We start from the raw sequence: 16,772 nt of genomic DNA on the forward strand, positions 1-16,772 counted from the left end.
AGCTCAGGTTATTTGTGCTCAACCTAGCCGTTATGATCTTAGTCGTCTTATTTGCCAGATGAATGACCAGTTGGTAGGTGACAATTCTGTGTCCGCAATATCTGCTAGTTCCTTGTTTAAGTTCTTTAGAGATGCACTTTTAGTTTGAGTAACAAAGTTTGACCAGAAACAAGAATTGTGCCTATATGAGTACTTGAAACTACAGGAACAATGTTTGATATTTCAGAGATGTAACAGGCATCTTTGAGTCTAGCTCGTTCGGGATATCATAGGTGGTATAAAAAGTGCCCGAAAAGTCGAAATTTAGACGCCCACCCAATTGAATAAGTTCCTCCCGACTATAAGTCTTATTGACCACTTATTGGTCCAAAAAAGAAAGCAAAAAAGATAAGAGAACGGTAGTAAATAGAAGTTTAGCTGGACAGCAACTACCCGCAGCATCCATGCTCGCCGCCATGTTGGTCAACCTTTGAATCATATTTCTGACTTCTTTTTTACGTTATTTCTCTCTTCCGGATGTAACTCGTCTTTTGACCCGTTCCTGAGCTAATGCGTCTAGGGTGAGAAACGACACCACGCATATTGACCAATCACGTGCGCCTTACGAGGGAAAATACCTGAGTGGAAATGTTTAAATCCAAGCTTAAAACACATTTCTGTTCTATAGCAGAATCATCCCGGAAGGGGGATTACTTCATGTGCGGTCCCTTCCCAATGTTTATCAATTTTCCTCATGTTGAGGTTTTGATTTTTTCTTTGAGTTCATGTAGGTTTTCGATCGGGGAATGGTGTAATAATAGTCTGTGGTTTGCAATAATCTGTGGTGTGTGCAGCCCTTTTAGACTACCTGTGATTAAGGGCTATACAAATACACATCACTTGAGTGACTTGACTTGACTCTCCTGGTTTGTGTGGGGCCGGCTCCTGTCCTTGACTTTAAAGAGCCGTCTCATAGAGCCGTTACGTTCGCAAACACGTTGCTGGCTCATACTTAGAACGCTGACAGATTCTTCTGGAACTTGAAGGGGCAAACCACTTCTCTTAACCACTTCTCTCAACCAACTCTACTCAGGTAGGAATTGATAAAAACATTTTTTTTGTTGCAATTTTGCTGTCGCCTCACCACAAGCTGCAATCGACTCCTATAAAACATTTGACCGCAAATTGTCTGTAATTGACCTTGGCATTGCTAAGAATGCCGACAAACATTAAGACCAGGTACAATGGCTGACTCCATTACATTTTGTTGCTTAACGCGAGTAAACTTAAACCTGTTAAACTGTGTTTGACTGTATTTGACCAACAAGTAGGTCAATGGAAACAGAATAAAAGTTGCTTGTGTTGGTTTGTATGTTTCAGTCTGCAGTGTTGGGTAGGGTTACTTTAACTTGATTACTTTCAATTACTTTTGGATTACTCCAATACCAAATATGCTAATAAAAGACAAAAGAAACTAAATATGAATAAAATTACTAAATTTTGTGCAGGCTTGGGGAGTAACAGAACACATGGAACGGCAAAAATGATGTTGGCAAGCTGTTTGGATTTATTTTCATTTTGTTTCTGTCGCATTTTATGTTAGTTTTGCCGGAGATCAAAGCCAGGAGAGAAAGCTTACCACGTGTTGTGAGTCGTAATTTTATTCATGTTTAGTTTCTTTTGTCTTTTATTAGCATATTTGGTATTGGAGTAATCCAAAAGTAATTGAAACTAATCAAGTTAAAGTACTCCTACCCAACCCTGTCAGTCTGTTATTGTGGGAAATTTCATTCGGCAGTCAGACAATGTGTTATATATTTTGGGAGAGTTGAAAGGCAAGCGAATCATTATGTTTTGGATGTTATCACAAATATATGACTTTAACGGTAGTTGCTGGATAAAGGCCCTTGGAACTCTGCGTCTTAATGACAAGCATTGTAAAGGGCCAATAATGTGACCGAAGATTTTCAAATTTCCTTTATGAAAAGCCTGCAGTGTTAAGCATTTTTTGCGTCGCGCTTGTTGAGTGACACGCAGGTATGGGAATGGGTGTGGCGGCAATTTTGGGTGCTTTACTGAGAGAGAAAAACAGGAATTACTGTATGTTACGCATTATCAGGCGCATCGGATTATTAAGCATACCCCCAAAACGTAACCATTTGTGTTAGTCACGTCATGTTTATTTGTACGGCCCTTAATCACAAGAAGTCTCAAATGGCTGCACAAACCACAGATGATTGCAAACTTCATTACACCATCTCCTGGTCGTAACAACATCTGAGTACAGACGCTCCCCTACTTACGACCATTCAACCTACACAAAACTGTAGATACGAACGTTTTTTTCGGTTTGTCGAAAAATATCCGAACATTGCTGTAAGTTAGATTTTGTATTGTGTGCACCTTTTTCCGTGTAGAGAACAGTGCTGTAGTGCTTCTTTCCGCCACGTGGCGCTGTCAGAGGTCACCCAGCATCCACCCTGAAAAAGAAATCCGGCTCCTACTTCCTAGTTTGTGTGTAAACTGCACTGTATCTCTAGCGCGCTAAGAACGTTGACATTTTTATTGTTTAATATCTTGTGCATCCTTTCAATATGGTTGGTGTAAAGTGTAAAGAAGAGGTGAGCCGTTTCTTTTGAAATGAAAGTGCAATAAGAAAGCCATGATGCGGTTGAAAAATGGTCGGAATGCTTTTTTTCGACTACTTTTTAGCACGGGGGAGGACCTCTTGAAGTGCATCTTCCAAAAGTAAGTTAAACTCAACTTTATTTATCTTTATGGAGCATATTATTTTATTAAACCTTTTTTTTCATTTTCAAAAAAATACATGTTACTTATATAAGCCTTAGATACTAATATAAACATTAAACATACACTCCATACAAAATATAGCACTAAAGCAACTTACAAACAAATTCAACTTACAAACGATCTCATTCGTAAGTAGAGCAGCGTCTGTAGATGCTTTCTTTTGCCAAAAAAGTTGGATCTCCACACGCTGAACCTGTTAAGTACCACAAGCAGGTATTTTTTTCCATAATGCATGTGCAAAAATTATCATTTAAATAAAAGTACATCAAGTCCTTTATTCATAAAGTTTTGCAGTAAACACATCAGAAGTATTTTTAACAATTACAATTTGACGTTACGTAAGTTATTTGTATGTATAAAAAACTATAAAGTACAGTAATTTTTATTTAATAAACAAATACTTGAGCCAGTAGTTTGGAATTGATCTTGAGTGATAAATAAATAATAATTATTAAATAAAGGTTTCTGCTTCACTGGTTTTGACTACAGCGGGACATTTTGGGAAAGCAACCCCTAACGAAAAACGAGGGATTACTTTACGCAACAAATTCAAAGTCAGCAAAAGATAATCACTGAAAAAGTGCATATTGAATGATTATAGGCACCTTCAGGAGAAAAAAAAGCAGTGGCTCAAGAGGTAGAGCGCTCGTCTTGGGATCAAGAGATCGCAGTTCGAATCCCGGCTCCTCCGTGTTACATGTCGAAGTGTCCTTGGGTAAGACACTGAACCCATAATATCCCCAATAAGCAGGTTAGCGCCTCACATGGCTGCACGGCCGCTATTGGGAAATGTGATGCACAATGTAAAGCGCTTTGGGAAGTCTTGACTTGAAAAGGGCTACATAAATGCAGATCATTTCTTTTTTTTTTCCTTGACCTGGTTTGCAACCTGTCATTATGGTGGGATACTCGGTCTTCAAGTCAAACCATTTGAGGACCACTGCATTAAATAATCTGCTGGATATTTGGTTTATACATTGAAAAGGTCATATTTATCCGAAGAATGTAGCGTACAAAGGTTTTGTGGAACAAAACATATTGTAAAATGTCTTAAAATGTTTGCCTTTACTCTTCGCAATTTCACTACACACTCAATGAAATTTCCCATTTATGCTAACATCTGCACTCATCTGTATGAAGGTACCATTCTTTGACCAGTCCTGCGACTGTGGTCAAGCCACATTTACTTAGTTATTGTTGCAATGAAACAAATGTATGGATTATTCTCCCTATAGTCACTCGATTGATGTTTCAGTTTCTTTTGCTATTGTTTTCCTAGGAGGCCATTATGAGCGGGGACGGCCTTGCGGATTTGGTCGAAAAGGCCATACTGGCTGAACAGGCTGAGCGATATGATGACATGGCTGCAGCCATGAAGTCAATAACAGAGAGTTGTACAGGAAAGCTGAGTAAAGAAGAGCGTAACTTGTTTTCGGTGGCCTACAAGAATGTGGTCGGGGCCCGCCGTTCTGCTTGGCGTATTTTGGGCAGCATCGCTGAAAAGGCTGATGAGGGCAGGGAAAAGGAGATGAAGGCGATTGAGGCTGAGCTAAACGGAATCTGCAAGGATGTTTTGGTGAGCTTTTTTTAAAACATGTAAGTTTGTAGGAGTTTTAATGAATAGTTGAGTCACTGCACAGTAGAATTCAATTGTTTTGTTTTTCAAGTTCTTTTTTCTTAGTGTGTCAGTGAAATAAACTTTATAATGGATTATCAAACAAATAAACTTGTCCCCCACCTCTTTACGACGTACGTAGATTTGACAACTTTTTAAGTTTTGTAAGAACAGAAAAAGATCCAACACACGGACGGTCAGTTATAAGGTTCTGCCAATTTACAAATTGCGGTAAATTTTGCAGTGCTCAAATGTATACAAGGTGGGCGCAACCTTCAAACTATTTTAAAATATTAGGTTGGTCAAATAACTCATATTTAGTTTCACTTAACTTAAAAATATGAGTGGAAACACATTCCTTTTCATCTGTTTTGTTGTTCAATTGTTTTTTTTTTGTTTTTTTTGCAAATATTTTGTTGTTCCCTTTTGTTTATTAATGGTTGACTCGTTTTTATTTTTGTGTGCTGTGCCCCAAAAAATCATTCATAAAACATAAAAATAAAAACATAGATTTTTATATTCAGTTAGTGGAATATTGTTCCCTCTCTGAACATTGTGAATTCACTCATTTTCATGGGATGAGGTAATTCTTGTGATTTTTACCAGATACAAGCTAAAGCTATGTAGTACTAATATGGAGTTAAGTAGTCCTTACTCCTTAATAAATATTAATTATGTGGGGTTTTTTCGGTCAACGTTGTGTATGCTAGACTTAACGATCAAGCTTCCGTTTAGTAGAGTGATAATTATTTTAAAATCTGTGGAGCAAAGTCTCATAATTTACTTAAGTTTTAATGCAACTTCATCAATCATTGATTGGACAAAAAATAGCCACTATTTTTTTGTGCCTATAAATGCCAAAATTCCCCACTTCACTCGATAATACCTATTCTTTACTAATTATAACCAGTTCATATTTTTAGAACAACAAAATAATGAAAGTAGTATCATTTTGTTTTGCCAAGGGAGCTATTTCGTGTCGTGGGTAGTATTTGTCCCCCTACAAAAAGAAAAATAATTTAGGTAATACTATAACTACTTTACGATATCATTAAATCAAAACAATGCGGGGAACATATGCTTTGTAACTCTATCTAGAAATAAAATGTATTTTTCTAACTTGGTGCACAACAAACTTTAAAATGTTAACTAGATTGAGCTAGATACAAAACTGGATTTGAGAACATCCATTTTACTCAAGGGTAGACCAAAGGTCACAAATACCAAAAATCAAGTGTTTCAAATCCTGAAATTTTGCCAAAACATGTGGTTGAAACTATTAAAACAATATTTGAGATTGTATTGAATAGTCATGAGAAGCAGCGAGTGGTCAAATTTAGTGACATTGTGATGAAGCACATGGTAAAAATTGTACTGTTCTGTTTGTGTGCTTAGGTTCTCTTAGAAGTTCACCTCATTCCAAACGCGGCCGATGCAGAAAGCAAAGTGTTCTATTTGAAAATGAAAGGCGACTACCTCCGCTACCAGGCAGAAGTGGCAACAGGGGTTGAAAAGGACGGTATGAGCTTTTTCATCTATAAAAGTTGCAGGTGTCCACCTCCAAGTTGGCAGTTTAACATGTTTATTACAAATCTGCCTTTGAGAGAAATGAGGACTCATAATTTCATCAATTGAGATACTTTGTTGAAATATTTTAGACTGTGTCATTAATATGGGGCTGTACTTTAATGCGTGGGTTCCCAACATTTTCTGCATGACTGACCGGTTTACGGTATTACCTATTTACAGCCTGGCCCATGATTGGCAATAAACACGTTTGTACTTTTTTCTATTTATAAAACCAAAAATGATGATAAAAATTGCAATAATCCCTTCATGATGGTGTCCGAGTAGCCTCGCACCAACACATTATGAAAGGGCCCTTGGCACAGCCACAGGCGTTCCCTGCCAGCCATGACCCAGACCTTTTTGGTTGAACAAAATTGCTTCCTCACAGAGCCTCAGCGCAAAATGTGCTCTCTCTGCCCCATTCTGGTACTGATAGTCGTTCAGAAAAAAAATGGATTGTGGCTACAATAGTGGGGTTTCTCTTTTTTTTGGCAAGCCAGAACATGGCATGGGCAACTCTGCTTCAACTCACTACAAACCACTCTGGTTGCTAAACACAAACTGTCCCTTCTAGCCAGGTAATCAAAAGATACAAACTTGCTAAAATAAGGAGACCTTCTCAGAGAGTGTGTTTGTGTTGTGTAGTCTCTGTGTACTGCTTGTCGTGTCAACGACCTCGGAATTCCATGGATCCTCAAATTGCAATGATCATTATTTCCTGCATTGTCCAAAGTTTCTAATGGACACTTGTTAGTTTACATGTGTATGGAAAACTCACCCAGCAATAATGTTTGTAACATGTTGTAACAGTTGGTTTGATTTAATCCTCACTGTACCTTCCGTGGGTGGAAACTCTTGTCAGGTGCACCACCAGACACCTCCGTGAACAACAGGGGCTATAATTCAAAATCATTGCCTTCAACGCCCAGTTCACATTCGGTTTGGCAGTATTAGGCAAAAAATAATGGACTTTGTTTTTCTTTCTGTTTAGCTCAGTACCAAATGTCCCACTACCAAGTAACAGTCTACATTCCAGCGGTTTGGTAACCCAGTTTCAATGTACTACTTTGAATCTCCCACATAAACTTTGTGTCTGTCTTCACACGCATGTAAAGCTGCTTGAGTCAAAAGTCGTCTGGGTTTTTCTCATTCAGTGTTTTGAATGTTTTGATGTTAAACTAGCTTTTGTCTTTGTTTCTCTGAATTCTATTTTAATACATACAATTTTTACTTAGAAATCATCAAAAAATCACAAGAAGCATACCAAACGGCACATGACGTCAGCTATGACAAATTGCCTCCAACCAACCCAATCCACCTCGATCTTGTACTCAATTTCTCTGTGTTCTTCTATGAGATCGTCAACTCACCTGTTGAGGCCTGCGAGCTGGCGAAGAGAGTAAGAACTTCTTAAAAAAATGTTTTGTTTGTTGATAATGTGATGGACTGATCTTTCATTTTGTCTTGCAGGGTTTTGATTCGGCCATTGCCGAGCTGGATCAGTTGGATGAAGATGGATATAAAGACAGCACACTTATCATGCAGCTACTGAGAGACAACTTGACTGTAAGCTTCTCTATTTGCAGAAATGAGCTAACAACTTAGATAACCTAAACCAGTGTATCAATATACCGTATTTTCTGCACTATAAGGCGCAATGGGTTTTAGGGCGCACTCCCCAAAAATAGTTTTGGTCCTATATTTTCCATACATAAGGCGCACCGGATTATAAGGCGCTACAATGGGAATGTAGACAAAACAGTCAGATGGTTCAGTCAAACTTATTAACCCCTTAATATTCTGACTGGTCGCAAAGAAGCAAATACGTGTCTCAGACACGTACGGACACGGTGTCTCTACGATGTCACCAATAACTCAAATGCGTCATTCCACATATCATTAGGAAAGTTAAACTTTTGGAATTCAAGAAATGCCAACCATTTCTTAGTTTCTATTTTCTTTTTCGCTGGCAACTGTGTGGACAGCAAAGTAAGAATTTTATTGTGCAGGGGAAACGAGGCTCTTTACTGTGCATATGACAATAAACACTTTTAATTTAGTTTAAAAATAGACTCATCACAAGAACATCAAGATTGTTCTAAAACAAGATACCAGGAAAATATAAAGCCGCATAGCTCACTTAAGTTCTCTTAAGTGTAGTAAATCCAGGAGAGTAAAATATTTACAAATACAGAATAGTAAAAAATGTTTTCTCTATGCCGTAGTGCAACCCAACCTGTTATTCACATTAATCTTTTTCGGCGAATTGCAGGCTTTGTTTCGCCCCTTTGGCCTATGCGAGCCTGTAAATGATAAAAAGGATCCGCCCCCTTTACCTCCGAATGACTTTAGCCAATAGTGACTGATTCAAATGATGATTGACACATTGGTTAGGAAATGAAATGCCGGTATATGAATCCCAGCATACACCGCGGACTCCTTCGCCTTCGGGGGAAAATCTAGTCGGCGGCTGCTTGCCTTCGTTGCAAGGCTTTGCGACTTAATATTTATCCATATATAAGGCGCACTGTATTATAAGGCGCATGGTCAGCTTTTGAAAAAAATAAAGGCTTTTAGGTGCGCCTTGTAGTGCGGAAAATACGGTACTGTTAATATAAGAGCCATTGCTACATGTTTATGTATCTCAAAAAGCAAAACTCCTAAGGACAATCATGTTGGAGGCTCCTTGAGCACAGCACTAGCTCAGTTTCAATCCAAATGTTTCATTCCATTAATACATATATACAGTCATATGCAAAAGTTCGGGTACCCCTGATCATTTTCAAGATTTTCCTTTATAAATCATTTGTTGTTCAAATCAGAAATTTCAGTTAGATATATAAAATGTCAGACAAACAGTGATATCTGAGAAGTGAAATTAAGTTTATAGGATTTACAGGAAATGTGCAATAATTTCTGAAACAAAATTAGGCAGGTGCATAAATTTTGGCACCCCAACAGCAAAATTACATCGATATTAAGTAGATCCTCCTTTTGCAGGAATAACAGCCTCTAAACACTTCCTATAGCTTCCAATGAGGGTCTGGATTCTGGTTGAAGGTAGTTTTGACCATTCTTCTTTACAAAAAAATCTCCACTTCAGACAGGTTTGATGGTTTCTGAGCATGGACACACCGCTTCAAATTACACCACAGATTTTCAATAATATTCAGGTCTGTGGACTGAGCTGGCCATTCCAGAACATTGTACTTGTTCCTCTGCATGAATGCCTGACTAGAATTTAAGCGGAGTTTGGGGTCGTTTTCTGAATTAAGTATCCATCCCTGGCGCAACTTCAGGTTTGTCACTGATTCTAGAACATTGTTCACAAGAATCTGCTGATACTGACGAGAATGCATGCGACTTTCAACTTTAACAAGATTGCCAGTACCTACGGGCCACACAGCCCCACAGCATGATGGAACCACCGCCAAATTTTACTCTGGGTAGCTAGTGTTTGTCTTGGAATGCTGTGTTCTTCTTCCGCCATGCATACCGTCCCTTGTTATGTCCAAATGACTCAATTTTAGTTTCATCAGTCTACAGCACCTTATTCCAAAATAAAGCTGACTTGTCCAAACATGCTTTAGCATACCTCAAGCGACTCTTTGTGGCATCTGCACAGAAAAGGCTTCTGTCGCATTACTCTCCCATACAGCATCTCTTTGTGCAAAGTGCGCTCTATATTTGAATGATGTGCAATGACACCATCTGCAGGAAGATCATGTTGTAGGTCTTTGGAGTGGGTCTGTGGCTTGATTTTGATTGTTCTCACCATCCTTCGCCTTTGCTTATCTTTCTTGGCCTGCCTCCCCGGGCCTTAAATAGAACTGTGCCTGTGGGCTTCCATTTCCCCACTATTTTCCTCACAGTGGAAACTGACAGCTGAAATCTATCAGCTAGATTTTTGTATCCTTCCCCTAAACCATGATGTTGAACGATCTTTGTTTTCAGGTCATTTGACAGTTGTTCTGAGGCTCCCGAGTTGCCACACCTCAGAAGATGCAAAGAGGAGAACAACTTGCAACTGGCCCCCTTAAATACCCTTTCCAATGATTGGCTTCACATGTGTATGTAGGTCAAGGTTCAATGAGCTTATCAAACAAATTTTGTGTTCCAATAATGAGTGCTAAAGGTATTAAAATCAATAAAACATCAAGTGTGCCCAAATGTATGCACCTGCCTACTTTTGTTGAGGTAATTATTGCACACTTTCTGTAAATCCTATGAACTTCATTTCACTTCTCAAATATCACTGTGTTGATCTGCTATATGATTTATTTAACTGAAATTGCTGATCCGAACAACCAATGATTTATAAAGAAAATTTCTTGAAAATGATCACGGGTGCCCAAACTTTTGCATACGACTGTATATATATATATACAACTGTGTGTATATATATATATATATATATATATATATATATATATATATCATCAATCAATCATTAAAATGCACAAATGGAACATGCGCCGTATGCCATGTTTTGCGAGACTTAGGTGAGTCATAAAACAGTGTCTATCTAGCAAAAGGCACTCAATGAAAGACAGAACAGGTCAAGTCAAGTCATTACTCACAAAGACTCTATTTCACAATGTTGTCTTCATTCAATGCCTAGTGTTTCATCACAGCAAAATAAGTTATTTATGTTTAAAATCCTGTCAGATTTTGCCACAACAGATTTTGTATGAACATTCGGGCGCATAAAAGTCGACTGGAAAATACTTTTATATATATATACTACAGCCATATCCCCCTAGTGGGAGGTGGCTAGAGTCATTTCTGACTCTTTTTGGGAGATTGATTCAGAGGAGGGGATTCCCAGCCCCCTCGCTCTACCCAACCAAAGTGTTGGGAGTCATTAAGTGACCAAACCCCCCAATTCCAACCCCTAATGCTGAACGCCAAGCAGGAAGGCAACGGGTACCAATGTTTAAGTCTTAGGTATGACTCGGCCGAGGCTTGAACCACAACCTCCCAGTCTCGGGGCGGGCGCCATACCCCCAAGGCCACCAAGATGGAAAATACTTTTACTCGGGCAAAATGTGCAACATAGTGTATTTATTTATCTGATGATTATCAATGCCTAAATTAACGTCACAGATGTATAAATATCTTTGAAAGTGCATGAGGCAAATTACATTAAAAAGTATTCATCCTTCCATTATCTGCACCAGTTATATTCAGTACGGTCGCAAGGGTGCAAGAGCCCATCCCAGGTATCTTCAGGCAGGGGACACCCTGAACTAGTTGCCAACCAGTCACAGGGCAAACAGAGACGGACAACTCACTTGCTAATTCACACTTAAGGACAATTGCCTATTGGGGGCATAAGGGGTTCAGTGTCTTGCCCAAGGACACTTAGACATTTAACTTAGAGGAGCTGGCAATCGAACCTGCGACTTCTCAGTCCTAAGACGAGCGCTCTACCCCCTCATCTTATGCTGCCCAATTAAAAAGTATTAATGTTTAAAATCGTAAGATTTACTCTTTCAAATCTTAATGAAAAATTCAAAATCATGGGGATTATGTACACAACTTTACAAATGTTCAATATCCTTTCTGCCTTAGACACAGCAATATGTGAAGTTTGTAATTAGATTCAGATCTACTTTATTGTCATTCTAGTACACGTGTATACAGAACGAAATGTCGATAGATCTGACCCGCACAGTTTCCTTGAATGTACAGATATAAATAAAATGTTGTATTGAGTTGGAGTATTGAGTACTAATAATATACTAAATAATTATGGCTATGTATAGTATTTTACAGTAGTGCAAATAGTGCAAGAGGAGCAGCTAACCAGATGTGCAAAATGGGCAGTCAGGAAAACAAGTCAGGTAAACAGTAACAATAACACTGTAACAATAACACTGTAAGTACAATAGTGCAGAGAAACAGATGTGCAAGGAGTGGCTAGCTATAAAGAACTGCCAGTAGTGCAAAAAAGTCAAACAAAACCAACGGATGTACAGATTAGCAGCAGTTTAGATTTACTCTGTGTTTGATTGACCATTTAACAGTCTAATGGCCAGGGGGACAACATTTCGTTCTGTATACATGTATACTAGAATGACAATAAATTTGGCTGACAGTTGTAAAACAGCCTGGTGCTACTGATTTGACTTTAAAGTTGTGCAGATTGCAGCATTAAAACACACCTTTCTGGGTGCATACTATGGCATTGGTTCCAAAATTACAAAAAGGCAGGTATTGAATGAGTGGAATATATTTTAACCATTATGAAATTAACATTGTGTTTCGCTCTCTTCCTACTATTCCTTCTCTTTTATTCGCCTCATTTCTCCTTAATTTTAGTTGTGGAAGGCTGAACATGACAGGCAAGATGCATAGAAGCTGTCATTTTGACTCGCCTTCATCAGGACCTTCAACACTGAGGCCATTCCGTCATCAATGTTAAGATTTATTGGCCCTGAATGGGTTTACATGCCATATTTTAAGGAAATCATGACGATGTGGGAGTAAGCTAAAGTTGGAAAATTAATAGGTGTTTGTGTTGCTGGCTGCTATTTGATAACTATTTTGCCTGACGGTGTATGTGGTTTTTAATACTATTATGGTGGTGGGTGAATGGAAAGATTAAACCCCTTAACCATAAGAAATAATTTATACTGTATACATGTGTTAGAGTGCGTGGGTACCAATGTACTATATCTTGTTCATGTGGGTAGTTTGGTTCTATGCATCTTGTGAATTATGAATATCACAACTATCTTCTTACAAGATGCCAACTATTAGTTAGAAAAAAAAGAATGAATGCAGACTAACTCACAGGTTACACATTTTACTTTGTTTTAAGGTTACATTCCATCATTGCTTGAATCTGTTTTTGTTTTGGTACAATTAACTGTTCAAGTTGGACTCCTATCTTGTTTTTGGTGACAGACTAAAGTGCTTGGTTTTCTTATTAACAGCCCCCTATTTTGGGGCCGGGGGGTATCTAGACTACTTAAATATTATCAGGCAATCAAAGATGATATGAGATTGTGCTGATCAGTTTGTGTTTGTTTGATTGGAATAGGAATCACTCACAATTGTCATGTTTTATTTAAAATGGTTGTGTTAAGTCAAATAACGAATAAACGTCATTCATGTTTGGATTTTCATCTTACACTAATATTCTAGGAAGCTAATGATGGCAGTAATTTTATTGAACAGCATTGGAACCACAGGAGTAATGATCCTCAAATCATTGCAGGATTTTCAAATGGAGATACAATAATCTGTTATTTGTACAATTTGTGTTTTACTGGAAACTTTTGCCTCGGTACATGTTTAATGTAAGATCTTCCACTAAGTTTTAAAGATTAAATGTTTGATTACCTCATGCAGACAACCCAAAATCTGTCATGGTTGCCATGGCGCCCAATTGTTCCCGCCCATGGACACCAGCTGAAACTCGTTGACAGATTGCTCTGCGAAACTCTGTTTTGACACGTCAAGCCCTGAGAATCTCCATTTTTCCTGTGTTTTTGCTCTTGTTTTGCCAAGCCCTGAGAATCTCGTTTTTTTCCTGTTTTTGCTCCTGTTTTGCTCTCGCCAGGATCTGTTTTATTTTGACCAATTCCCCGTTCCGATAAATCTACTTCCCGCGACCAAAGAACTCTGGATCAAGTGTGCGCTCCTTTCTCTTCTCCCCAATAAACTGTGAGTAACGTTACGCGAGTGGGTTCTGCTTCCTGTTTCCTGTCCTGGTCCTGACAAAATCTGCATTGCAAGTATTTAGGCAACCCCAGATAGACGAGCAGTGTGCCCTATTTATAGAAAAATACTGTGCAGGTAAAACGGTTAAATTACATTACTAATGTCACTTTAAATACTCGTATTTTTGTGGCATGTGATGGTTATGGTAATGGATAATTCTGCGGCAGCTAAATATTTTAATTGCTAAGGTTGTCACTCTTTGTTTTATTTATCTATTTTTTTGGGGTAGAACATCTTTTAGGGGAAAAACGAAACCAATCCACAGTGCAAGGGCACACTGAAAGACCTCATGAGCGTAATTTTGATTCACAAATGGCGGTTTCAGGCACGCGCGACACGAAAAAAATATATTATAATAAAGCGGTTTTGGTTTATCTACCACCATATGACTTTGGCTAAAATGAGCGCCCCTTCGTTGCAGTTCTGACGCCCTTGTTAGCTGTGAAGGTGTGCGAAAAGACTGACACTCAGGGTGTGCAAGCAAGGAAAAGCAAGTTCACCTCTAACTGGCTCTCTCAAAATGAATGGCCAGAGCGTTTTGTGTTATGCATAGGGAGTATTCAATGTATTACTATACATCAAATAATGAGTTGGCGGCTTCAGTCTTCCAAATAACACACATTATTCATGACTTCGAAAAGACAAGCTGCGTATTTTTCTGAACTGTGAGAAATTGAGGTGACTGGCCTTGCTGTAATCAGCATTAATTACGAAATAGATCCCTTATGACGATATGATCGATGATTTTGCATCGAAAAAAGCAAAAAAGGTCAGGTTTTAATTTGCTTTGTGAAATGCATAAATGATCCGGGGCAACTGATGATTGCCAATTCAGAGCACCTGCGACTGCTTAATTGGCACCAACAGCCCTGAGAGCTGATTGGCTGATGAACTCCTTTTAAAACCCCAGGCTTTCAAGAGATCCCTGTCAGATCGTTATGCGAACCGTTGCTTCCAGCTCTGCAAGCTCTCACCTTCAGCCTGTTTTCTCTGCCTGTTACTCATTGCCAACCTGTTTCCGGACCTGACTCTGCCCCGTTCTGCCTTCCCGTTATCCGGCCTGTTTTTCCCCGCTAGCTGCCCGCCTCCTGTCGCCGACCTAGCTTCCGAACTTGACACCGCCCTTGCTCTCCAGTCCCAGCTAACCACTTGCCCTCCCTGCATGTCTTTGAACCTCCTCGCTCGACACGTTCAAAGACAAGTGCCACTTCCGCGTCTCCTTCCACCCTTGTCCGTCAACCATCGGATCGTGGAAGCAAGCCCTGCTCTCCCTCTTTATTAATAAAAACTGAGAAAACGAGCGCTATTGGGTCCTGTGTCTGTTTCTGTTCCGTGACAGCGGTCACCTGTTGATACACTTAAGTCTTCTATTAGGAACAATAAACCTCCTCCCCTGTGTGATACTTCTGGTCATTTCTCTCTCAAAAACCGAGTGCGCATAATTGTAAAATGCGCATAATTGTAAAATAAAAAAATGTTGGGAAGAGCATGATATCCCTCTCCAGCATCCCCCCAACCGCATTCCTCCTCCTTATGTGTCGCGCTCTTGCAAAACAGCTTTGTTTTTTAAAAAAAGCATAAGGGCTCTTTGAATTCCGGTGGGGATTATCATCATATACTTAATATAAAAATATTTAACCTTTAACTTTTTAAGGGCACCTCCAAAGATGCAGCCCACCTTTGAATATGATAAACATTCTTAATGGTACATAATATACTAAAGGATCCTCTTCTTGTGTCGAAATAACCTGTCATAACTATTACACTTTCCTTTTATTTTTTTTTTGTCTATGTACTGCTGCAGTATTATTCCCTTGAAAATTGTTCAATTGTATTGTTGTCCAATTGTTCTGTGCCAATTTTGTTCGTAAAGATAGGCAAAGTTTTTTTTTTTAAAGATTAAGACCCCAGTGTGTAATGTTTGAGCACTAGATGAAACTGAATTGTCAAATACGAATGGTAACCAGTGCCAAATGTGCACAGTGTAGTAGCAATATGGCAGACAAACATGGCGGCAACAAAAAGGTATATGGATTTCACTCTGTAGAAGAAATGCAAATATCTCAACCTATTTTGTTTTAAAAGAAATATCATTGGTATAATGGTTTATGTATTTTGCCTAGTATTGAAATCAATTGTATTTTTAACTGAACATTTTTGTACCAATATGCACTAAATATGACATACTATCCCTTTAAACAAAGCCAGAAGTGCACATGCTGTGCATGGAGTCCATTAAACTGAACAAAAACATCAAATGTTAAATCAGTCATTCAGTTATTTTGTGTGAAATTTCCAAATTTGATATTAAATTGTTTTGTAATATCGGATTATTTAACTATTACAAAAAACAAAAATAAGGCCAACCTAAGCCAATCGCTCCCCTAAATAATGAATGGGAATTCTTCTTATTGAGCTTGTATAAACCTTACAAACACAATGCGGCCCCTATTTACTCACAGCAAGACAGACAATGTAGAATAAAAACTTTTTTATTATCAAAGGAAACAACACAAACAATTATTCAGTATCTTTATTAGTTATTCTCCACTTGGAGTAAATTTTGTGTTTTTTTTTTTATATACGTATTTTAAAGATTAGAGCCGAAATGGCCAATATGAGATCGGCCCAACAAAAAAAACGAGATTAAAAGAAAATTCCTTGAACAAAATTATCATACATCGTACACAATTAAAGATTGCTAATAACGTATAAAATGCAGACAACGTATAAGGCAGGGGTGGCGAACAAGTTTTACACAAAGAGCCGAAATTCTTAACTGTGAGAGTCAAAGAGCCACACCACGCACTGACCTCCCATGACAGACAGACACACACAATTAAAACATATTATTTCCCATAACACACTCCTCTCCTTGCAGTACAACAAGCATTGTTCTTGTGTTGATTTCAAGGAAAGTGTCAACCCTCAATACACACAAAAAAAACTAAACATGAAACAAGGCAAAGAGCCACAGTATATAGAAAATATTCATCCTTATTGGCCAAGAGCCGCATGTGGCTCCCGAGCCATGTTTTTGCCACCCCTGGTATAGTAGCATATGCGA

The 16,772-nt window shown here is 38.6% G+C and overlaps 1 protein-coding gene across 3 annotated transcripts; it reads left to right on the forward strand.

Moving 5' to 3' along the window:
• The first annotated feature begins 908 nt into the window (after positions 1-908).
• LOC148371767 (14-3-3 protein beta/alpha-1-like) lies at positions 909-13,101 on the forward strand. 3 transcript variants are annotated; one of them, XM_088326343.1, is made up of 6 exons: positions 909-1,072; positions 4,070-4,366; positions 5,801-5,924; positions 7,210-7,373; positions 7,445-7,540; positions 12,299-13,101. In XM_088326343.1, exons 2-6 carry the CDS (start codon positions 4,079-4,081, stop codon positions 12,332-12,334), a joined length of 708 nt encoding a protein of 235 aa, XP_088182469.1. In that variant the 5' UTR covers positions 909-1,072; positions 4,070-4,078; the 3' UTR covers positions 12,335-13,101. The 3 variants fall into 3 exon arrangements, with proteins under 3 accessions (XP_088182469.1, XP_088182471.1, XP_088182470.1); XM_088326345.1 differs by lacking the exon at positions 12,299-13,101 and adding an exon at positions 9,929-10,052; XM_088326344.1 differs by lacking the exon at positions 909-1,072 and adding an exon at positions 1,101-1,218.
• The last annotated feature ends 3,671 nt before the right edge of the window (positions 13,102-16,772 follow it).

The sequence above is a fragment of the Urocampus carinirostris genome, chromosome 2 (assembly GCF_059441175.1).
Source record: "Urocampus carinirostris isolate Australia breed hairy pipefish chromosome 2, RoL_Ucar_1.0, whole genome shotgun sequence".
In the NCBI taxonomy this organism is placed as follows: domain Eukaryota; kingdom Metazoa; phylum Chordata; class Actinopteri; order Syngnathiformes; family Syngnathidae; genus Urocampus; species Urocampus carinirostris.

Excerpts from the sequence above, each read along its gene's own strand:
- LOC148371767 (XM_088326343.1), top strand. The coding sequence starts at position 4,079 with ATGAGCGGGGACGGCCTTGCGGATTTGGTCGAAAAGGCCATACTGGCT. Across the intron at positions 5,925-7,209 it reads AACAGGGGTTGAAAAGGACG|AAATCATCAAAAAATCACAA; the intron begins GTATGAGCTTTT and ends ATTTTTACTTAG. Across the intron at positions 7,374-7,444 it reads CCTGCGAGCTGGCGAAGAGA|GGTTTTGATTCGGCCATTGC; the intron begins GTAAGAACTTCT and ends TTTGTCTTGCAG.